The sequence below is a fragment of the Anopheles ziemanni genome, chromosome 3 (assembly GCF_943734765.1).
Source record: "Anopheles ziemanni chromosome 3, idAnoZiCoDA_A2_x.2, whole genome shotgun sequence".
Taxonomy (NCBI): Eukaryota; Metazoa; Arthropoda; class Insecta; order Diptera; family Culicidae; genus Anopheles; species Anopheles ziemanni.
This window is the reverse complement of record NC_080706.1, coordinates 25460919-25485895: the sequence shown is the minus strand read 5'-3', so window position 1 is coordinate 25485895 and position 24977 is coordinate 25460919. Positions and strand designations below refer to the sequence as shown.

General features: G+C 45.5%; 1 protein-coding gene across 1 annotated transcript; it reads right to left on the bottom strand.

Annotated features, from left to right (window-relative positions):
- Nucleotides 1-455: 455 nt before the first annotated feature.
- Nucleotides 456-24332, bottom strand: LOC131287438 (organic cation transporter protein). The gene is made up of 10 exons (XM_058316486.1): nucleotides 23923-24332; nucleotides 5559-6058; nucleotides 4013-4159; nucleotides 3608-3863; nucleotides 3269-3536; nucleotides 1338-1638; nucleotides 965-1145; nucleotides 754-899; nucleotides 549-673; nucleotides 456-483 (listed from the first exon to the last, which is right to left on the bottom strand). Exons 1-10 carry the CDS (start codon nucleotides 24236-24238, stop codon nucleotides 456-458), a joined length of 2268 nt encoding a protein of 755 aa, XP_058172469.1. The 5' UTR covers nucleotides 24239-24332.
- Nucleotides 24333-24977: the final 645 nt, after the last annotated feature.

Sequence of the window (24977 nt, the reverse complement as noted above, 5' to 3'; positions counted from 1 at the left end):
TATTTGATGCGTAACTGTCCGTTACACTACGTTACGTTGCTAACAGGTATACTAAGAACCATCCATTGGACTCCTCAACCTCACCGTCCATTGCAATTGACCGTTTCGACAAATAGTGGGTGAGAAAAATTCGCACCTCCGCCTCGCAACCATGCCTCCCTCTCCCCCCGGATTCTTTGGTCTGGGAGTGAGGTTTGGGTAAGGTAATACTCTGTATACTCCATCAGGAAATAGAAAATCTCGGGTGCTCGGGGGCTAGATATGGCAGTTGTAGTTGATCGAAGTGTTTGTGTTTGTTCCTTGTACGACTGTTGAGTCCCGCTTGTGGTTCAGCTGTGGTGCAGTACTGTCATGGAAATGGTTGCCGCTAGTGTTGGGTCTCTCGCGCCCGACCGACCGTCGATATTAGCTGGTTTGCTGGTACTGGAATGATCGGGTACGGGAGTTGAGCCCTCTTAAGCCGTCAGCTGCGTATCGATTTCTCTGTTGAGGAGGGAAAAAGCAAACATGGTAGATCAAATCGTCGAGTTTTAATAAGGCAAACATACTTCTCTTCATCGTGTTCCTCGTGCTCGTGATGCTGCATACCCTCGGGCAGGAAGACGATCACTATTGCACCGAAAATGCACCAAGCCGTCAGCAGCGTCATCAGCAGGTGATCTTCAATTTTTGTCTAGAGATAAAAATGTTTGAATTCGGATTAGGAATACAATATTACTGCACAAACTTCGACCGATGGAGCGAATTCCTTACCAACATCGATAGGTACGGCGTTAGTATGAGGGCGAAACCGGCCGCCAGATTGCACGCCCCGACACCAACATTTCGAATCGCGGTCGGGTACAGTTCCGCCGTGTAAACGGGCATGATGGTGTTACCTGCGCTGATGGTGAATTTTCCTACGCAGAAACGAGATTCCGTTTTTTACTTCAAGTTTGTTTGCCAAACCAACTGGTAGGCTTACCTATCATAACGAAGGTTATCTTCATCGCTAGCAGGTCCGGTTTACCCTCGACGATTGCGGCACACAGGCAAGCCAGGGCGGCGGCGAAGAATGTCGCACAGAAGAGCCACTTTTTTCCCGTCCGATTGATGATGTACATCGCCAGCGCGATGGCCGGAATTTCCACCAAACCCGCAAGTGCCTATTACGAAAGGAAAAGAAAAAACGTTCGAAATGAATTGCTGTCAGCGATTGAACGAGATCTAGTGTGTTTCCGACGATTGTATCACGCATTGCATACATTTAGGCTCTTCTAAGCCGTAACGATAGTAACGCATGTACGTAACGCCGCAATAACAGTGTGTCGCGCGATTCACACCACTCGTTAACTTACCGAATTAAGATAAATGTTTCCACCGAAGCTGTTCATATTTAAAACCAGACCGTAGTAGACCAGGTTCATCGTGAACCAGATGCACAGAAAACAGAACGTCACCAGCCGAAGATACTTGGAGCGGAACAGCTCGCAAACGCCGGCCGCCGTTTCCTCCTCGTCAACCGGTGGTTTGAGCAGCTTGTCGAGATTATCCGGGAGCGTCCGTTTGTTGAAGGCGGCCGCCTTCCGAATCACTTCCTTCACCTCGGTTATGCGCCCCTTGCAGAGCAGCCATCGGGGTGATTCCGGCAGAACAAACCTTAAGGATAGAGGAAGATACAAAATCGTATGATGATTATGGTCTTTCACTAGCAAAGAGTTGTTTACTGTCATTTTGGTTGTTTAAGACCGGTAGATATTTCCCCCAATCCCAATATTTCTCAGTGGCGAAAGTCATGCACGAACAATTCCAAGAATGTTGTTACCGAAGCTATTATCTAGCTCCATCCGTTCTTAAAACCCAATCCGTATCCGATCGCAAAACCACAACCTCTTAAGCCGTCCTTGCTGTTTCGTCAGCAGGAGACCGAATAGATGCTTCATCGAACACAACCGCTAATTGCTAATTTGCAGCTCGGAGTTCCTAAAGCGAGAGGAAAACTTTCTACGGTTTCCAATTACCTGCTTACGGGAGCACATTTACCTCGCAAATTCGAAGGCAACAACCAAATGAAAACATCTTTGCTCGGGCGCCGTCGCCGAGAAGATACTGGTGAGTTCATCCATGCAAAATTTTGACCAGCGCAACACCGTCGGAAAATTCGAAGTCAACAGTCAAACACGCGAAGGTCAGCAAGTGCTTCTTCCCTCGAGGGACGAGAGGAGTCGAAGATCCAAATGGAATTTGTCACGTTGTTGTTGTTCGCTGCCCAGTTGTCCCAAAGATATCTCCTCCCACCGAAACTTAGCTTCACACAACAAGACATTTCAAACTTCGACAGCGAATAAATTGCTCACCGTGGCAAGCGACGGGGACAACTTGGGCCCGGCTGTATTCTCTCGTGGAAAACACTCTTCATCACGCCTGACAGATGATTGGTAATAACTTTGGGCGTATTGTTCCGTTTCGGTGGCGCCCAAACGTACCGTCGCTCTCTAATTGGAACGAGCTGTGGTCCGGTCTCGGTCGGTTGTAACTCATTTCCCTGCTTTCATCATTAATTTTCCCAACAACTAAGAACTTGTCCGGCTCTACATTCGTCGCTTTGAAGCATCATTATTGCTTTTGAGCTCCTGAGAAGACGTGTGGCGCTAAGCGTCGAGTCGTCCAGTACGTTCTTCAAAACACCAGACTACATTCCTTTTGCCAAAAGGGAACCAGACTAGATACTATTTTAAGCACCCTTTCGGTAGGGTAGTGGGAGTTTAAAAGTGACCATTTAGTAGCGGCTTTCATCGCACAAGTGGCATACAACAGACCAACGATTGACGGTCTCGGCATGATTCTGCTCTGGCGAACGGTGAATCTCTCAAGAGGCAATTTATCGACTGCATCTCCTGCAATGATCGTCTGTTTTGACAGGTGAAACCATTTTGGCACCGGCCAGTGTGTCCACGCTCCCTCGCGGGGAAATGATGGAATGGAGATTAATTTACTCACTAATGGACCGGCAACAAATTGGCGGGACGCTGCATCCGCGTACGTTGGTGGGAGATTTAGTTTGAGGCAATAAATTTTAATGGACCCACGCTGGGCAAAAACCACATTTAAATTTCGGTGGGTGAATGTGGACAAGAAGTGATTTAATGAATCGTGTGTGACATAAATTTAAAAACTGTCTCCTCTATGATATACTACACTTTCTTCGAGATATGTGCACATTTTTCACTTTTGTTAACAACACCTTATTGAGATTATTTTTGTCGAAAAATAAAGATGTAATACTCACCACAGCAGACACAGGAACACACCAGGTAGGCCGATGCAGAGCTGCAGATTCCGGTAGTCCTGCGTCAGATAGGCGATCCCGGAGATCATGATGTAGGAGACGGGCAGCGGGAACAGGTTGTACATGCCGGCGATTGTGCGCCACTTGCCGTCGACATACTCGATCGCCAGAATCAGCCCGGCGTAGGTCACCGAAACCGAGACGATACCAAGCAGTGCCCTCAGCACGAGATAGAACTCGAACGAGTCGGCGAAGTAAAGTGCTAACCCTATTTGGGAGTGTAGAAATGTGACGCGGTTGAGAAAACACTTTCCATGGGATTCGTTTCCCTTAACGTACCAAAGATCGACTGCAGGACGGCAGAGATGAAAAGCATCATTTTGCGGCCGAACTTGTCGGACAGGACGCCGCTGGTGATGCCACCGGTTGCCACGCCCGCCAGGAAGAACATCTCGGCCACGTTCTTCAGGTACTCCTTGTCGCACACGAGGTTCCACTCCGACGACCAGGTGTTGCCGAGGTTGTCCTGCGTGTCGAACTCCCAGGCCGCACAACCGACCGTATCGGTGAGATTTTTCGGCAGCGAAAAGTTGCCCTGGGAAAAGCCATGAAAATGTGTTTTTCTTGAAATTAAGTCCCACCCTAACCGAATTGCCCAGAACGACCGGAGGACACATATTATCCGGGCTGGGTTTTCGTTTTCCTGGAGGAGACAACTCTCGATGTCGCGAAGTCACTACTCACCATCGCCAGCTGGGCGCTCGACAGCGCGTTCCAGTCGTAGTTCAGTATCCGACAGTTTTCCTCCGAGCCCGTCACGTTCCGCCACCGATCGATGGAGACGTCGTGCAGGTGCGCCGGCCGTCGGCACCAGAAGCTTTTATCCGCCGCCTGGGGAGATGTGGAAGGAAGGGCGCGAGAACACGATCAGTGGTTTCATTATGCGCGGCATTCACCGGAAATGGGACACCGTATGAATATTGAAATCGTTTGTGTTTGCAGTTCGTTCGCGGACGTGCAACGGTCGGTACTGGGATAAGACCCTGGCTGAGGAGGGTTGGTACAGGGTGCCCTCGATTGGTCTAATTATCTCAATCCCGATTCTTGTGATGTCGCCAATGTGGGCACCGATGCGCTCCGATTTGCCCCTAACGAGGCATGTAAAGGACGTGTTACAGGCGAGGGGAAGAAAGGCCGGGTGGGGCCATTCTTTGGAGATGTGATGTGAATATCACAGCGAAAGATTGAGATAATTAGCTTCGCTGGATTATATACGACATAACGTTCCGACTTACAAAGGACTCACTGCACAAAAGTGGGATGTATTCTTAATGCTAAGCAAATTTACGACCTTTCTTAAATTAACTGGTTTCAAATATTTTGTTTATACTAGTTTCCTATTTACATGAAACAAGAGATAGGGCATTTATTTACAAACTTTAGAACTTGTATAAAAGAAAAAAAGGATATTCTTTGGCCAACAATAAATTCATTACTGAAACAATCAAGCACATCGTATAATTAAAGGTGTTTCAGTCCTGAAAAACCTCAAAGTAATAAATTCGATTATGGCACTTCTAATTCCATTACGACATGAACAATAGGCGTGTGCCTTGAGATTCAAAGGATTGAGCAGTCTTTTCCGCTTTCTGGTAGAGAGTGTCCTGTATCAAACAGCGTTTTTTTTTCAATAAAATAACATATCAATATCAATATAAGTAGCCTATTTACTTTCCTCAAGCGAACGGAAATTTTGTTGGGCTTTAGAATAACATTAGTAAACTACTCCGCCTTAGTAACTTCAATTTAAAATGGTTTTTAAACGTCTTAAATTCATCATCTCTATTTTTGACAAACAACTGCACTTGTAATGTTTATTTTTAAATTCTGCTAAACTTGTTTCCAATACTAGACTATATATTAATATTAATTTGAAAAGAGTTCCTTTTAAACTAAATTGTACAAAAAGTGAGGTAAAAGGCGACTTTATGTTTTTTTATTTAATAGAAATACTATCGAGATTAAAAATGTATGTGTCAAACTCTATAATTCCCATTTCAAAATAGTTGTGAGTTGTGATTTCGAGAGTAAATTCCTGATCAACATTCACTGAAAACATTTTAAAATTTATGGAAATCTAATGAACATATTTAAACCATCCGTCGAAGATGATAAGGTTGATGAGATGTGAAGAAAAGATTTTAGGAAAAAAGTTGCGTGAGTCTTCTAACATATTACCCAATATCTCGTTTTAAAGGACTCATCGGCTACCCTCCTACCCCAAACCTACCTGAAACGTTGGCGAGTAGATGTGGAACGTGTTTGGGACCTGGAACAGCGACAGCAGAAACGTCATCACGAACTGCCACTTGCCGTAATCGCCGATCAGCTCGCCGATGATGTCGCTGTCCTCGTCCGAGCCCTTCCGGTGCTTTCCGGCCGCCTTGCCGCCGCCACCACCACCACCACCTCCCTTACCAGTCGGTTTGCTGTGGTTGTTTTTGCTGTTCGCTTTGTTGTTGCTGCTATTGCTGCTGCTGTTGTTGTTGTTGATGCTCTTGGCGCTTGCCTGGTTGTGCTCGAGGGCGGGCGAGGGTGGCGAGGGGCTGGCGGCAGGTGAGGGGCGTTTGGCCGAGACCAGCAGCGGCGGACTGGTGGCGGCCTGCGACGATGGATTGAGGATGATGTGCATCGCGTCGGGGTCGGGGGAGGCGGCTTCATCGGCGGGAGGGTCGCCGTGGTGCGCGGGGGACGGTTCGTTGGAGGAGTGTTTCGATTTGAACATCTTTACTGCAAAAGAAGGACGAAGGGGACAAAGAGTTTAATACAAAAAATATGTTGATATTTCACAAGTTATCTTCTCAACAGATGACACAAATGTTAAACACTGTAAACGGTTACAAATTGTTCTCGTCGATATTTTGCTTAATTTAATTTAACTCCTAAGGGATTCACTTAATTTTCCAATGGTTTCTGATACAAATTTATACTATCCTTCCTTCATTTTCTCGAGCGGAATTAACAACAAATTGTTTGTTCCAGTCTCTCAAATTCATTGTTCTCGACTTTAACAACACTTCACATTAGCGGGTCAAGGGTTCGAACCGTGCCGATGCATATCTTCGCATAAGGCGGAACACACAATGTAAAGGAGAAAAATGCTTTGCCTGTAATCGAGGCAATCTTTATGCATCTCACACACCGAAACTTCACCATCAAAGTGCATCAAAGAGGCTCGCTTCGGGATAATGACCACAATGGATTCAGTTTGGAATATTTTCCTCCTCGTTGTTGACGTTGTTTTGCACATTACACTGTTGCAATTTGCTTAAGATAGTTAATGTTTAATAAGAAAGCACCTTTGAAGCTATAAGACCCGGCTTCACTTCACTTGGACGGAACGCGACGCAACAGATGTTCCGCAGAAGAAACAATACCGCCGACTGAGACTCGCGAGCACCGGTGGTTGGCAATGTTATAGAGAAGGCGAGTGGCCACCCGCCAGCTGACGAAACACGACCCTTCACCGATGGCCCCGCCTCGGCGACCTTGCCCTTGGCCTCGGTGCACGGCGGAAAAACGTATACCAACTCCGATTTCGGTTTGTATCACGTTTTCCGGATTAAATTTCAATTTATTTTCGCGGTCCCTCTCTCTTTCCTCCCTCCTACGCCGCTACGCCGTTCCCTTACCAATGCGTTTGGTTTGTTTGTGGGGCACAGAATTGCATACGAGCCGGCGATGACGGTGGCTCGAGGTGAGAAGAAATATTTTACGCACCTTGGAAGACAATTTAACGCTCGTTTGCAGGGGAGAAGGGTGTGTTTTTAAAGGTTTATTTCTTCAGTCACTTTGGAAGGCCCACGTCGTAAACGCCTTACGTGCGGGGAAGGAGGGGGGGGGGGGGGAGGGGGGTCGCGTGCATTTTGCGGATCTCAGAGCAACCAGCTGGAACTAATTGCCAAACTTATATGCATTCGCTCTCCTAATCAAACCTATGTTGATCATGTATAAATAATCGGCAATTAAATGTCAAGTAAGGGAAGTATTTCTAAATCCAAGATCCAATAAAACAACTCTAGTTGGTTTCGCTGACAAATTGTATTCTTATTATAACAACGTGTTGGAAAAAAAACCATACGCCATACCTTTCATATATACGGAGTTCAAAGTATTAAAAACGGTAGCCAAAGGGAACAAAGAAAAAAGTTAGGTGTGAAGAAAAAAAACACGGCAAAATTAAAAAAAAAATCAGGTTGGTCATGATAATAAGATTGATGATGAATGTTTGATGAGTGTAAAAAAGGTGGAATGAGTAATGGAAAAATGGTAGTTCCATCAACTCGATCCGAACTATAAAAAATATCCTTTTTGGTTACGAGGAATAAGATGTAAGGTGTACGTGTTTACGGATTTTTCCTCGCAACCGTGTCACCAACTTGTTACGCACACATCCCACCGAGCCGAGGCGTGATAATGTTTCAATTAAGTCACGTTCACCGAATCAATCAATCAAGCTCCCAATCGCCTGTGACACTCGACACTTAATGAAGAGCTGTTCACCGGAGCCATCAATTATGAATCGGTAGGAAGGTATCATTTCCAGCCAACTAGCCACGTTCGTGCGGATAAAAAGCTGGAAAGAAGGGGAAAAAGAATGCGACAATCGGAAAACATGGGCAAACCCAACTCCGTACTCCAGCTGCAGCAGCTCCGAGGTTTGATCGATTCTCCTCCGGGAACGGAACGGAAATTACGTCCAAATGAAACCCGGACACGGAGTGCTATCTCTGTTTTCGTTTCGTGATTGACTTCTGAATAAGCAACATTATTGGTAGCAAAAAACATTAAAAAGTACGATTGTGTTTCATTTATCGGTGGCGGTGATGGGATAATTCCGTGGCGGCCGCTTTTCTCTCGCATACTCTCTTACCGGATGATCGTCATTAGCTCGACGGGGTAATCCCTTTGATAGCGCATTTTAAAAGGAAAAAAAGGCTTCCGCTTCTACAAAGATGGATTAAAACCAGCGCAATTCCATTAGCCGGCGGTTACTTTGTACAGGTTTGCTTCGCCAAAGACGCAACAGGGGTCGATTCTCATCTCAAGAATGAATCCGCATCCGCCGAATGACGGCTCGTTGAAGTTGAATGAAGTCTTAAGTGCCACAAGTGCACGCGAATGCATTCGTTAAATGGCGGTAAATTGGGGAGTGAGGATAGTGCAGCCGCAATGGAAATGTGGAATGCAACGCGTGGAATGATTTGCTTGTGTTTGGCGCGCCGCCAAAGAAAAGTGAAGAAGGATATTGGCCTGGTGTTGCTTTGTGTATCATTAATAACAAAGTTGCACGCACGATTGTGTATGTTTATTTATTTATTTTAAATGTTATACAAACTGAATGAATGTTTGGTTATTATAATACTGTATTATTCATGTAGATTGGATTTAAGTCATATGATATAAAATTTGGTACATGAATTAAAAACGATAAAACATCACTAATTTAGAAACAGATATTTTTTAATACATTTTAAATCATTCTTTAAGATGGAGGATCAGTACATGCGTTTTGTAGGTTCGGTTATCATCTTTGCGATCAATATTTCTTACAATCATGAGGAAAGCTAGAAAAATCACAACATTTAACCTCCTTGTACTAATGGGTAGACGTTCTGTTTTGTTTACTATTTAAAACCAATCAGTGCCGACCATTTTCCAGTGCGTTGTTTCTCCCCCTTTCTCAGCGGGTCCGTTCCCGTCGGTGAGAAAAGTTTGCAAGTGAAGCAGTGTTGACTTTTAATTTAACCCCTCTCCTTGCCGCTAGATTGTGCCGCGGGTTGAACGGAGTAGCACCGTGATTAGTTTTCCCGGATCCAACAACATCAAACGGGCGGTCCATCCACCTTCCCTGGCAATGACACGCTTCAAGTTATGTTTTTCTTTCTGCTCCGCTATGAAGTCCTGAGAGATGTTTTCTACTTCGACATCCCCTGGCGAGCGAGACATAGCTGTGAGTTGTTCTAATTGCAAAACGCTTCCCATTGCTGAGGCTCATTCCCGCTGGTTTTGTAAATAAAAACGACGATTAACTTCGCCGCGTGCGGGAACATGCAATTTCTCTTCGTGGGGATACAAGAAAACATTTGCATGACCCAACGTTTACAACCAATCTCATCTTTCAACGATGGAAGGGAAGAGGTGACTCGAGTGCTTCACGTTGGTCGCAAACAAACATTCAGTCATTTCTCTAGCTTTTCGTCACTCGCACACCCCTGCCCTGTGGGGGAAAAGTCACCAAAAGCCTCAGCGCAACAACCGCTAAACTGATTTGGCAAAATTTGGTTAGAAACCCATTAAAACGTGACTACGAAGGTTAGCCGTAAAATCCTCGAACGACACCGACGGTCGGCATCTTCATCCTCTTCGATGTCGTCGTCGTCGTCTAGCTCGAATCAAAACCCCGTTCGACATCAAAAGGCATCCCAGCAAGAAACCACAAATGTCAACCCTTAAGGCCCGGGGTGGTAGTGTAAGGGGAGGGCAGCAAGGGGGGACGAGATTTGTTGACCCGGAACGTGTGCGCGGTCTCCTCGGCACTCGAAACGGATATCGCGGTTTTCGGAAACATATTTACAAACTCTAACGAGCTTCCAGAAATGGAAAGGAACGCAAGTTAAGGAAAGTGAAAAAAAACACCACCGAACCGCAATCATTTTTCCCTTCCTAATCGGTTCCACCTTCCCCGAACGCAACACTCCGTTGCTGCCCCGGAGTTCCGCACAAATGGACGCATTAGTGTCTGCCCTGCCAAATCGGGTTCGGGTTCGGGGGTGTGTCGAAGGGACCACACCTTCGTCGAGAACCCGTCCGCCATTGGCTGCCCGGGACGTGACTTCCTCCGGTGGCCAGGATATGCCCAACTCCATCGCAGCGCATCTTTACGACTTCGTGGGAAATTCATGGCAACCAAAGGCGGTCGGAAAGTGTTCGAGAAAGTCTCGGTATACAGACGTTCTCCACGACCCCGTCCATCGCCCCTCCCGAGCGAAGAAAGTTCTAAGCATTTCGGAAAGCATTCTTCCCGTACCGCTCCCTTACTCCAGAGATTTCCCCCTTGCTTTCCCTGGCCAATGTAAACTGTAACATCTCCATTTTGCTGTCCTTTCACCTCCCGTCTACCTTTGGCCCAAGAAACATTCAATATTTACCGACAAGAAAACCATCAGTTGAAAATACACACACACAGCAATAACGAGCAAGGTTAATGTTTTATTTAACCAATCTAAATTTCATTATAATTAAATGCTATACTTGTGAAGGAACGGGTCGGAGAAAGGTTATTAAGTTGTTGATACCATAGATATTGATCAACAAGGGTTGAGATTGCGATTAAGATTAGGAAAGCAATAATATAAATCAGATTCCAATTGCCGAAAACAATTTCTGATAGGAATAATATCGAGTTGAGGGAAATGAAAAAGTTTGTAACGCTGTTGGAACATGGAACGCTGTCTCATACCACTTTTCGCCGCCACTAAACACACTTACCAACCGAAAACAGCTGGTGTAAAGTTTAATTACAGCCGGACCGATACGTTTCATCTTGAAAACCGCAATTTGATATCCACTCGCGAAGGGCAACGATCCGCTGTGGGATGAAATTCTGGCTGGCCGGTCATTGGAGCCAGCTTGGAAGTTTGATTTATGGCCCAACCACTATCACCACCATCCAACGGTTCCCTGTGTGTATTTTCCCCTCATATTTTTACCCAAATGGAATAGAACTCGATGCCGAAACGACGGGTTCGGTTGGCTTTTTCTCAGCGAGACTCGTTTGAATGATACCGTTCAGCCGTTTTTAGGGCAATAAATTTGAAAGTGGACTGGATTATTTCTCACCGCAAGATGACTCCCGCGGGAATGACGTTGACGTGGAGGCGCAGCGAAAAGTGACACACACACCCCTGGCTAACTCACGATGATTAATGTACGATCTTATATACGATCGCCTAGTGGCTGTGGATGTCCTAAATTTATGTTCCTATCAAATATTGATGAATTCTTCGGGAATGATATTAAATTTCAAAAGAAAATGTGTCGATGTCTGGACGGTACATTTTGCTAAAGTTACACACTCAAACATATTAAACACAATTTTAAATGGAATCAAATCGAATACGCTTTATGCGACCAGTTTATTTACACTTGTAACGAAACAGAAATTGTCGGAAAAGATCCATTAGCGTTAAGCTGAGTTATTTGAGGAGATTTTAATTTAACTAAGGAGTACTATAAAGATACACATTTAATTTGATATTGGTGTTCATTTCGAGACTGAGAAAGAAGAGAGAAATTTATCCAACAGAAAATATTAAATAAAATATATTCAGTTATTTTTCTGTTTGAAAATTATTGATTTTTGTTGAAGATCAAAAACACAATTACAAATCTTCAAACCGAAAAGCAAGCTGGTGACATAAAAATTGAATCTAAATAGAACTCAGAACCTTCCACACTCTCATATGGAATTGAATGTAAACGGTGCGAAGATGAGCTCACACGTATCCACAATCCGCTCCATTCATATGGATGTTGGCATAATCCCGCTTTAGCAAAACCGCAGAAGAAATCCCATCATCGAACGTTCAAACCGAACGTCACGAGGAAAGGAACATGACGGCCCCTTTTGGAACGGCTCGGCTCGTTGCTTCAGAAAGCAACAGTTTGGCTTTGCATTCGCTTGACTTCATCGGCAGAAAATAACATCACCGTCCGTGCTTCGATGGAGTTGAGCTTCTACTTCGCCGTGAAGCGAGTCCCGGTTTACGAAAGGTCAGTTATTTCCGATTCCCCCCCCTGGCATCGGTATCGATGCGGATCGACGAGCAAAGAGGGAAGAGGAGATGGGTACTTGGGAGTATTCCAAGGTGCAGCCATCGGTAACCGTCGAGTTGGCTATATCCTGCGACCTTCGCTCGCACGGGATGCGCGCAACCATGTGTGTATGTTCGTGTTCGTCCGCTGGCAAAAGGACGAGTCGATGGACGAGTTGTCGGACGATTGATTGATTGATTGGTTCACCCAGCTTCCTCTCCCCATACGAGCCGCTCCCGGGGCTCGCATCCGGGCGTGTGACGTTAAGGATGAAACCATCCTTCCCGTTGCGGAAAACGGATACGTTTATAGTGCCTGGCTGACCTTTCTCCGGCTGTCGGTCACTTTCGCAAAGTCTAAAGTTGATAGTGGAAGCTTTCCAGGGTCCTTGAGCGTCCATTCCAATTTAACTCTAATGTTTCATTCGTGATGGACGCCGAAAGGGTCATGCTACACCGTTTCATCGAACGATCTCATTGAAAGTATTTACATGGCTAGAACAAACCAAAGCCGGAGTGTCCTTAAAGAAATCGCTCGGACCAATATTATTCTAACCCCCGCAGAAAAAAGGGTCCATTTCACCCAAGCCGATTAGCCGAATTCCTAAAACCCTTAAACTTTCTCACGGACGACGGCACCGTAATAGGCTCCGGCATCGTCGGGGAAAAACCGCTTTAAAATTAAAGGAAATGAAAATAAATGATCGTTCGGTCCGAAAGGGGTCGAAATGAAGCAATAAAATTGCCATTTGAAGCAAAAATAGATCCCACGGCAGGGAGGCAGCTAGTGGGATCAGGTTGGTGCTGGTTCGTCCACCAGCCCGCGTTGGGCCGCATTTGCTTCGACCTTTCCGGAGAGATTTTCCTTTTCCGACCCACCCGATGGAGACGCATGGTCGCTCAAATGGGCTCTGGCGCGCGTTTTCCTGCCGGTCAGCCAATCTCTCGGCAATCGAATTATGTCCGCTCATCTCAGAAAAAGAAAGGAAGGAAGGCAAGTAAACAGCACGAAGGAAATAAAATCCTCCTCCAGCGCGTTGTGCTTGGGTGAGTGGGAAGATTGCCTTATCGGTGTGTACGCGTGCGAAAGGATCCCGATGGCAATCTCTTCAGCACATTTTCTTACAAACAGCACCCTTTTTCGCCCTTAACGTGGGAAATCTAAATCTACCCCCAAACATGCTTAAGAGATTGTTAAAGGTCGTTTTACAGTCGTGGTTGTGGGTGATCATTTCACCTGATCGTTCCAAACGAACGACCCGGATGGAGAAAATAGCTATGTGTACACCTATCACTTCAAAGCGGTTAACGTCCCCGGAATGGATTCTCCATTTGCCGCTTTTCTTTTTCCCGCTGCCAGGGAAGGATGTTTCTCATTGAAATGGGAATGTCTGTTCATCCTTTCTACCATCCGAACCCATTGCTTATTGTATGCCTTCTTTTGATGAGGGAAAAGACATCCTGGAGAGGAAAAAAAAAGTAACAGTTTCATTTCAGTAAAGTACATGCTAAACATGCCCTGGTGAAAGGACATCTCATTCGTTCGTTCGTTCGTGCGTTTATCAATCCCCTCCAGATATATTCAATTGCACGACCAGGCGGACCTTGAAAGGTATTAAGAAATAGTCCATCCGTTTTGTGTCTTGGAAAAACATAAACTAGACAATTCTTTATAGAAGGAGAGCAAACTTTCAATCGAACGTTTTTCCTTTTTGAAAATATTCTTTAGTGCAGTGAACAGACTTTTCCAAAACATAAAAAAAATACGGATTTACGGTGGTATAACTCTCGAAATAACTGTTTTCCTTATTTTTGTTTTCTTTCTATCCTAATATTGTAAAGTAGAGAACCTTCCATTGGGCATACCAAGTTAAAATGGTCGCGTCCAGTGTTCATCTCGAGCGAGCAAGATAACCATTCAAGCAACTCTTACACTCGCACGATAAGGAATATGTTTAAGCCACTCAGTGCTGCTTTTTTATTTATGCCAAACGGTATAAACAGCTCGCCGTAACTCACCCCCTTGTCTGGCGTATGGAATTTGCATATTGATAGATGTTTTCAAGTGTTGCCAAACATTATTACACCGATTACATCTTTACCCGCGCTTCGGTTCGGTCGATTTCTGCCTGTTCTGCCGTCCAAAATGCATTTTCAAGTGCAAAATTTTCCGCCAAGACGATGGAAAAAAAGAGACAACCAACGGATTATGGAAATTCGAAGAGAAGGTGGGTTTTTTATGTGCTTCATTTCACATTCATAGCCATGTTCTTACCACGCGCCTTGGCCAAGGGCAAAAATCCGGAAAGAAAACAAAACTTTTCTTTATACAAATTTTCCATACCACAGAAGAGACACTAAACAGATGTTCCGGAAAAATAAACCAAGGCAGCGTGAAACGGAACGCTTTGGGTGGAGAAAATGTTGTGAACCGATTCGGTATCTTGTCATTTTTATTTCGATTTCGGTAAATCGTTTTCCATTCCTTGTTTCCACTTTCTGCGATACTTTACGTTAGGCGTTTAATTCCGCAAAACTTTCCAACGACATTTGATACCGATTGGATTTTTCTTTCCAAGTCAAGTAAATTAGACCGTCAAAACTTTCTGCGTGTTTGCATATTAAATCGGAAAAAAGACATGTCGAGGAAAAGATAACGTTTCCTTTCGAACACGAACTTCTGTTAAAGAAGTCCGGTGCACTTGAAATTCGTAGTTTAATAAAACGGAATTCAAAACTCGGCTGACCACCTGTCGATAGCAGACTCTCGAATTTGACCGACGGAGGGTAGTAGAGTTCAAAACCCGCGTTATAGCATGCTGATTTCAGGCTCGCTGCTTAATGGAGTAGCAGTTTTTTTTTCGATCGTTTAATCGTGGCGTCTCATTCGAGGAGATAATCCTTGGTCGCTTGCCACAATTGGATGCTTTGTTAATGGTCGCGACACGCGTTGATAAGCAGCGATTATTTACACAGTTGTTTAGTCGTCAATTTTCTGCTGGCTTTTTTCGTTGTTTGACACGCAGTTGAACAGGGGTTCTACGCTTTACACGCTGTTTTCGCGTCACTCTCTGGTGGATGATAACGAGAAGCTGGATGGCGCTTCGTAATGAAAGAAAAAATAAAGAAACAAATCAAATTCACGCCGAACGGGCGCTAGATGATGGTTTTATTAATAAAATATTGCTGCGATAAGGCAGCGCATGAAGCGATTCTGCTCGGTGGCGAATGAATCGAGCCAGTGTGTTGCAGAATCGTTTGTTTTCGGTGCAAGTTGAACGTGTTTTGGGTAGAAAAGGAATGCAGTTTTAATTAAAACGCAATATGGTTTAATCGTTACCGGCGCGTTTGTGTTTGCTTGAAGATCTCTTGATCGTGTTGAACAGTTTGTAGCACGTTGCATCTACACGCTCATCAGTGTCGCGCGGCCTTGCGTTACGTCGACAAAACGGCAATCGATCCGATCGACGCGCACTGCGATCGTGTAACGATAGTAACGCCCGTACACCGCCACACCGGTTTACACGATAAATCTGCCTAATGACACAAATGGCTTTATCGCGGGGTGGTAATTAATTTGTTCACCTTTGCGCAGCTGCTCGATCGCAATGGAACGGCGTCGAAAGCAATGAAGTTAGAAAAAAAAACGGTAAACACAAAACCAGTTCCATGGTCGTGATCGACACTTGCACACGATTGCAGCACCCAAAGCTACGACGCAGGTGAAATATCTTATTATTCATCGTCGAAACAATCGCATGCCAAGCGGCTTTGCTAATGGGAGGTTAAGGAGGTGAAAAATAAGCTTTTAACTAAACCGATCCATCTTGCTGACAACACTAGACACTCATCTGACACATTGTTGCTTAAGGAAAAAAAAAATAAGTAGCTAAAAGAAAACAAGTGTGTTTGATAAAGAATCAAAGTAACTTCAATGTACACTGGTAAGCGTGTGTGAACATTTTTCAAACATTTGAAATTCTCTCTCTAGATCTTGTATTGAAGAACTGATCAAAGCGGAGTAGAGATAAGGAAAACATTCTTCCTTGATGACTACTTAACCTCTTGTACTATGAAACGGGTATTAATTATAGTTAGTTGTCCTGCTATCGGCACACCGTATGATTTTCTTTTACAAACTGGTTCAGTTTTATTCGATATAGTAGCTACATTCACGAACAACGGTTTGCACCCCAATGCCAAAGCAATCTTACAAAGAAGTTCGTTAGTGTTGTGCTCAAGTTGAATGTCTCTTCGATCCACACTATCAATCGCAATCGATTCACACATAAACTCTGTTAGCGCTCGTGAAGGAAAACAATCTTACACGATTTGCGTACGATATAAGGAGCACGTTTTCTCTCAACGTGTGTGTCGCCATAGTCGGGAATTGGCAGAATTCCTGGAACGTGCATTTCCGGGTAATGGCAACGAATATTAACATCCTTTCTCCGGGATAAGCATCGTTTGCTATCCTATCACCTTCTATGATGGCGATAGTTTTCTGGCTTGTTGGACATATCGTCACGCACATCTTCTAGAATCTCTCGGTTCCTTATGGACTTCACTTCCAAGGGATGGTTTGCTCCTGGTACTTTACGCTTTTGTAGCAAATAAGATGCTTTACATTCTTACTTTATTTTTTCTCCGCCAAAGGAAAAGATAAACTTAGGGAAAACTCTACAAGCATACGACGAGAGACTGGGCCAAGAAAAGTCCCATCTCCCAAGTCCATACCCTGCTCAACGGGATGGTATAACGTGGCCTACACTCGTTTTTACCGTGGGGAAAAGCTACAACGATGCTGAAAATGGAATAAACATCCAATCGACTCGTAGACCGAAGCAAATCAATAACGACTCCCATCGGACGGAGACCGGGCCATCTTGTTTACGGGTAAGATTTTCTTCACTTTGCACTGCTATCCGGGGCTTTATTCCACTTCGCATCATATCTATCGGATCATCACGTTATTCCGCTTGTTGAATATGCATTCGGTGACCTTGAAAATACGGGCCACCATTTTTCCGCAACCAAGACGAGCCTCCAAGACACGCTCCCGCATAAGCTAGAAAGTGTAAAGTTGTAGCAAAATGTAAGTTCACTCCCCACAGTTAAGCAAGTGTGACCGAACATTGCAAAAACGAACTCCAACCTCTTACCGAGGACATAAAATATTGGCACGACATTACCAGTACTTAGCCTTGGAGCAGTAACCACCCAGCTTGTACTTGCGAGCGAAAACACGTGCGTACGTGCGATGCTATCTTCATCAAATACTCGTTTCGAGGGCAACCGGAACAGTAGATCAATCTGCTAACGATTGCGCTCGTTTAGAGCCGCTGCGGCTTTTCAGCGCGGTATATTGGGGCTCGTTTTGGGAAACTCTATTAAAACCCGCCCCGTTCGGTGGCAGGTGGCACGAGCAAATCGGAAGTTACTGTAATATCCGCAACGCACACAGGATCATCTTGAAAAGGGACTATGCGGAACTGGGTGTTTTGTTCGGTGAATGTTTGTTAGACCGCAAAATATTAAAGCTGTAGGGAAAACAGTATTTGAAAAAGTGGGTAGAATTGAAATGGAAGCAGATTAACATAGGACTTGTAACGGAATACATTCCAAAACATGTTATGTTTGCAATTCCTCACAAATTGCAAATACAATAAACTCAATTCCGAAACGAAAATGATACCTAAGTATCCGATGAAGATACGGAAATAAAGTTATTTAAAAAGCACATGATTAATAACGGCGTTCTGTCCTGAAGCAACAAGCTCATCGTGTGTTGAGTAAATGTCACCCTAATGAGGCTCTATTCCACACGATGTACAAATTGGACATCAGCACTCGGTACCGAAGTAACAAAATAGCAAAAACATCAAGGCTGATTGCACCCGGCTTCGTGCGAAGCAAACCAAACAAGCCAAAAACTCCCGCCCCGATGTATCACACCCTTTCCAACCGTTCCCTTTTTCGTCGCCGTTGGCTGCTTCCAGTTGGGTGAACGTTTACCGACAGCTCGTTGTCGGGTTGTGAGGAAACGGAGCCAAAGAGCCGAATACGGAGCGGCCCTGCTGGGAGATAAATCATTCCCCTTGGGTGGCTTCGTGGGCCGCTTGTGGGAAAATAGAAAAATTCAAATCCAATGAATGAAGACGTTAGTTGTTGGAGGTGGAGAAGAAGAAGTGCACCGGGGTGTGGGGATGGAATCCAAATCTCGGGATAATAAAAAAAGCCAAAGGAAAGCTAAACACGTAAATGGTGCGGAATTGGAAAATAAATTTCGTTTGATATGTGTCCGTTCGCGGTGGCAACGTGGTGGGTGGAGATAGTGATGGTTCCCTGCGGACAAACACACAAACACACTCACACAATGACAAAACCTTTCACCTTTCTCCGTCAGCGAGGCGCGAGGAACCGTTTCCGGTCCGAATGGAGGCGCCCGGTCGTTGGTGAAAAAAGCATCGGGGAAACAAGAAGTAAATACAAACAGAAAATAGGGAAACGACCCACACACCGAATGAATGTTCGGTTCATAACAGATAAGAAAATGATAAACTTTTCTCCACCTCCACACCGCCCCGCGCAATGACAGGCGCTATACTGCTAGGAATCCGCACGCTTCTGCAAAAGAAAACTAAAACATGGAAAGCCGAAACAAACAGAAGGGTCGAGGGAGAGGGCGGTTGCGGCCGGTGCGGTGGAAAGTGAAAGAATCTCGTCTCGAGATTTGTGGGTGAATAAGAAAAAAAGTAGAAAAGTGTTTGCGGTGACGTTTCCGAAAGGAAGCAGCGCTGATTGAAATATTCATTAGACGTTGTGGCAACAACTGACCGGAATCGTTTTCGTCGGGCACCCAGGCGGAATTGGTAAGCGGTCTCTATAGAGGGATTTATCCCGTCCTGCTCTCTTCCCTCGCTGCAACCCGGAACCAGGGCCAACTCAACCAATTTACTCCAAATGCAACGAGGTCAAGGCCGATGGGGAGGGGTTTTGCATCCTGTCGGTTCCCAAGCAACACCCAGCTCATTCTCGTTACAAACAGTCAGCATTGCATTTATTATGCTTGTCGCAGCACCCACCGTTCCCGTCCCCGGACGCGATCCTCTTCCCCCCTTGGGTCGTTCGGTTCTGGTCGGAACCGTTCTGGTGGAAAAACATCCAGTTGCAGTCAGCCAGATCGCCCGGACGGATTGAGGCGTCCAATTCGAGCTCCGCTCAACTAGAAACGAGTCGGCAGCATTTGCGCACACTATCTTCACCGGATAGGAAGCAGGTTCGCAAACATGGAAAACACCAGATTTTCCATGCCGGGCTTTACTACTATCGTCGCTGGTGCAGGTTCAGCGCCGCTCGCACGGCGGCAACCTCTTGCCAACCTCCTCCGGCAGACACTCGACACACCTCCAATCCGGCTCCAGACGCGACAACTGCAAAGTAAAGACGCTGTCGATGCACGGAACAGGTGCGCCAGGTGTCCTTCGGTCGTTTGTTCGAAGCCAACAGAGCCAGAGTATATCGTTACAAAACAAGGAGTTTCATGGCGTCACGCAATCTACTGGTGTACCGCAGGTCCACCAGTTTGGAAAAGGGAGACAATATGGAGAGCGTAATTTTGTTCCATTATTTTGCAACACGCTTATCGCGCTGGAACTGCCGAGTGCAGTGTAAGTTTTTTGTTGATTTGCCACAAATGGATTGACAGGAAGTGCGCTACTTTGGAGGGATACTATTATCGCTTATTTTGCGCTGTTGCTTACATCCGTTTCATGCTTGAAAATTCCAAATTTTGTTGTTCAATGTTGTGAATAATAATGACATTTTTTCATGTAATATTACAACTTGATACTGTATTTCAGTAGTTTTAAATAATGTATTAACACAAATTAATCTTATTATCAATTGATCGATAAATTTCAGCTTCACAAGGGTATAACACAAACTCTGAATGGATAAAAATTAAATAAAACAGATTGAAAATGCTCATGGGATGCTCATATCACAAAGCCATTTACAGACTTCCAGGAACATCAAACCATCATTTTCAGGTAAAGCCCGATCCGGCACAATCCCTTCGGTGAATGTTAATAATGCGACGCGAATCGCAATATAATTCGAAGCAAGTGTTGCAAGAGCATTACGTATGGATGAATTAATTTCCCTCCCCAAAAGTGTGGGAGTGGGAGGCGGGCATTCTATGTAAATAGCACGACATTCGTTCGTGTTGCAATATGCAATGGGGTGAGATTTTGCAGGAATCTCTCCCCAATGTTAACCATTATTTATTAATACAGTATGTTATAAGTAACAAACAAATAATTCTATCCATTTTATCATACATAACTCACTTGTTTTTGTTTTGTTGAATACCCAAGTTGCAACTAAGATTGACGCAAAAAATCACAATATTGATATGAGAAAACGGTTTCACTTTTACTGTTATAGTTGAGTTTTGGGTTACTTTTATTTAACCTCTGCAAAGAATGCAGCTTTCTGTAGACACAACACACTTGCACTGTTGCGGCTAGAAAAACCACATCGACAAACAAGACGGAGCAGAGGGAAACTGTAAACTTGTGCTAGGAAAAACTTTCATTCACACGCCGTTTGAACGGTGGAAGATCGCTGCCGGGTAACATTTAAAATTCGAATAGCTCGCTGGCGCGTTCTCCTTATCGCTTTTCTACCAACTCAATCACAAACTTCGCTCGGAAAAGTTTCTTATTGCACCGATTCACTCCATTGGTTCGACGTCGAGCGTTGAAGGTTCGGTACTTTCGGGAAACCCCTTCCGTCACTCACTTACCAGGCCTACCCTAGGGGCACGTTCCCTTTCACAATGACCCTCCGAACGTTGACATCGCCCACCGGTTTAGAGTGAAACTGTGCTCGGGAAACAACACAAAAACAAGAAAAAAACAGTCAACAACACAACGCGCGAAGTCAATAAGTTGTTCTGACTCCGACGCTAAGTCAACACGATCAATCTTGCGCCATTCGGCCTCTACCGCTCTCATCCGACCCTAAAGGGCGCAGATAGATACCGGTTTTCCCTGCGCCCTTTCGAACCTCGCGAATTAACTCGCGAAGCGATGCAGGGAGGGAGATCACGACCGCACGGCCGAGTTTTCCGCCGAACGCGCGCTCGAACAGAAACAGAGTCTTGCCGTGAAGTTAAATGTCTCTGATTGATATTCGAGGCAGCCAGGGATTTTTCTCCCCCTTTCTATTCGAACGCTACTTTTGGGACGGAAATTTAGTTTACTCAACGTGCGGCAGACGACTTTTTTCCTCGCGAGGAAAACCCCCGAAAAGGGTGCAATTTGTAGGTGCTAAATATGTTGGCTGCGACCGTTCCAAAATAGCTTCCCACTTTCGATTTGGAAGGGTTACCAACTTTACAGAACGCCGTGGGCAAAGGCGAGTGGCCTGGGTTGAACAACTTGTGATTGATTTTAATAGACGGAAAAAAAAACAAGAAAACACACTAACACACACACACAGGCACACAGGCAACACCGATTGCGCCGTAGGTTGTTGGATTGGCAGCGTAATTTAAATGCGACGCACCGCGTGGACCGCGAACGCACGCCCTTAAGTCCGCGTGAAGGAGTGTTACAACGTGCCACACTGTACACACGAAAAAGGGGGCTCGTCGGCGGCCAGTAGGCGCTGCAGAAAAACACGGTCAGCGTGCGCCGGATTCCGAACCGCAACTGAAAATATCGCCTGCTGGAGGGACCGACCCGTACGGGATCAGGATTTTCCCGAGCCGTTCGTGCGCCAACCGACGAGAGCGCGTGCATAGCTGCGAGGTCACCAGGGGTACCGTCGTGCCGTGTGGATGCTGTGCGAGCGGGAAAATCTAAGCCATCCGCTCGAGACGAAACGTGAACGAGAACGAGACGGTTTGAAGCGTTGAGATGGCAGCGATGGCAGTAGAAGGTGCTTCGAGAGTGAGAGTGTACCGTCGCCGTCGAACCGAGTGGACGCGTGAGAGGAAAATGCGTCTCGCAATCGTGGCAGGTGGTTTGGATTCTGCCGAGCCGTCGATGCATTGTTTTGCTACGTTTTTCCGATGGGTACGGTGTAACCTGATACTCAAAAGGCATTTGGTTGTCAGCCGAACTAAATATAAAACAAAGAAACACTTCAATCTCGAACACCGGGTAAACCTTCGAAACTCAACAGAACAAACATCCTATTGGTCGTCTTTTGAGCAACTAACACCGGTTGGTGATGAGGATGTGGATGCTGCGGGTTGTTAGAACCGTTACATGTTTGTAGCGGAACGTGCTGCCCGATGTTGCAGTCCGCTTTTGTAGCAGCCCGCCAAAATGGAATGTTTCATCGGAAGGGGAAATGTAACGGTTGTATTGTTGCATGCGTTACCAGCATTTTTGAATTTCGGAAAAAACGTGGTCAAGCCACGTGTTAACCGTTACACTCTTGTTTTCAATTTATTTTAACGAAACTATCCTCTTTCATGAACGCATACCTCACTAGATATATTATGTGTATTTCAACACGATCGTCGTGGAACATGATACGAGAATTCAAATCCCGATATCGACCATAGAGCAAAATTTTTTAGAAATTGGACATTTAAATTAAAGAACTTGACGCGGTCAAACTCTCGACATAGCCAATCACAAACGAAAAACGCTTCCCAATGATAAGCACCATGCTGGCAGCTTCCCACTTCTGAAACCGACACTTTGCTGCGCCCTCAATACTGTAGTCCAACGCCAACACAGGAAACTAATCAACGCAATTTATCCGTAATTCGCATCCGTCGTAATGGTGATTTGGTCATGGCCACGGGAGTCCCACGGCGGTGCTGTGGGGTACCGGGTGACGAATCGCGCATACACATATACACACGCACATGTAGACAAGGAAAGAAAGACACTCATGCCGGCATGCGGTATCGCAACGTTTAAACGAATAAAGTTTCAATAAGAAAAGTGGTTCCGTTTTGTTTTTATCTGATTAACGACACCCGCGAGATGGATGGGGCTCCACTCTTGAAGGCTGTGTGGCCACTGAAGCCACAGTCCTATCACGAGCTAGCACTTGTGACAGACGCAGCTAGATTCTTTCAATCGTCTCAATCATAGACTGGGTGATACGCAGCCCGACGCAAAGGTTCTGGGAATTGAGCTTCAACCAAGACGCAAAGGATGTCGGCTTTCGGCTTTTGAGTCTGGGCGAGTTATCCAATCTAACCTATCCTAGGATGATGTGATTCGATGCAGTATAGTCCGCTGATTCTGTAATAAGCTTACGCTTATAAACTCACATTCCTGGAGACATTCTGATATTTAGAGGAACGCTTCTCAGTGAAGGAGTAGAATCAAAATTAACAGTTGGTTTAGAGCTTAAGAGGAATTGGAACAAACCGACCAAAGGAATTGATGGGAAAATATAGTGTAGATGATCAAGGTACTCAGGCAGAATAACAGAGTTAGATGTAGTTCAACGCACATTTTCGCACTCATCAAAATGTGTTATTTTAAATGTGAGACGATACTAAACCACATCTTTAGTTTTCTCATTAAAGATTAGTTCAACTGAAAATAACCAGCTTAATTGACTTCTGTTTATCGATATTTGACAATGTAAAAATAACAAGGTTCTAAAGTTTTGTACTAAACATCGTCAGTTCCTGCGTTTGGTTTGGCATTCGATCCAGTTGTCTAGTAGTTGTCTGCTTTTTAGGAGGCGATGGAACGTGGGTAATACACAAATAATAAATGCTTTACCAAACCTTACCTTTAGGACTACCGTTCCACCCTCCCAGGAGCCGCTCGCTCGCCTCATCCAGCACGACAATTCCATCGCAGTCGTCTTCCGCTTCCTGGCCTTCGTCGCTCAGCTCCGCGTCCACCATCGCAACCGGACAGCGACGACCACCGGAAGCTGTCCGCACTGGATTCGTGCCGTTCCGGGAGCGCGAATGGTCACCGTCGCCTTCGTTCGCGCCCGCCACCGCCAGTCCGCCATCCGGCAGCATCGCGCTTTCACACTCATCCTCTGGCGCCGAACGACGTCGGGACGCAAAACCCGGCGCCTCCCATCGAACGGACATTTTCGTATCAGGTTCTTCGTTTTAGCAATCTTTTTCTCACTGTATTCTATTTTTTCCAACACCGACACTGTTGTTTTCTTTTTATTGCTTGCTTCTTCCCCTAGCAGCCACAACTCACTTGAACGATCTGTGAATTGAACAGCACGCGCAGCATTAGCAGAATCACACCGAACACCAGCGTGCCGTGGTCGACGGGCGCGGATATAAACACAGTGGAAAATAACAATCTAAAAGTAAGGAGAAAAAACTAATGCTCACCGAAAACGCGGGCACGCAAACGAAGCGCGCAAACGATCGTGTTGGCTCGCACTGATTCAATCAAAACTGATCATCAACCCGGCTACTAACCGGAAGTGGCGGACATGGGGTGAGTGTGTATGGCAGCAATCCCACCGATGTTATGGCAATAATCATTAGATGAACGAAATCAGCACACACAGCCACATCGAAATACACACACACAAACGCACTGCAGGGCACAATAATCGCACGGAAAGATCCGATCTGTACGCACGCCACTAACCCCTAGCACGTTGAGCTGGACAATGGTGGTGCGCCGGAGTGAAAGATGACCAAAAGTGTAACTAGACCACTGTGCAATGCACGTCCACTCGCGCCAAGATGATTCCCGCAACTGCTTCACTCGGTGTCGAAGTACGCGTCCCTTCGCCAATCTTTTTTCGGTACGAAATCTCGTTAGCGATCTTTCCAGGAGTTCCAAACACACACGCGTTGATCC

Coding starts and splice junctions, on each gene's coding strand:
- LOC131287438 (XM_058316486.1), bottom strand. CDS start 24,238: ATGTCCGTTCGATGGGAGGCGCCGGGTTTTGCGTCCCGACGTCGTTCG. Junction 1,146..1,337: donor GAAACATTTATCTTAATTCG/GTAAGTTAACGA, acceptor CTTTCGTAATAG/GCACTTGCGGGTTTGGTGGA. Junction 484..548: donor GAGGAACACGATGAAGAGAA/GTATGTTTGCCT, acceptor CCTCCTCAACAG/AGAAATCGATACGCAGCTGA.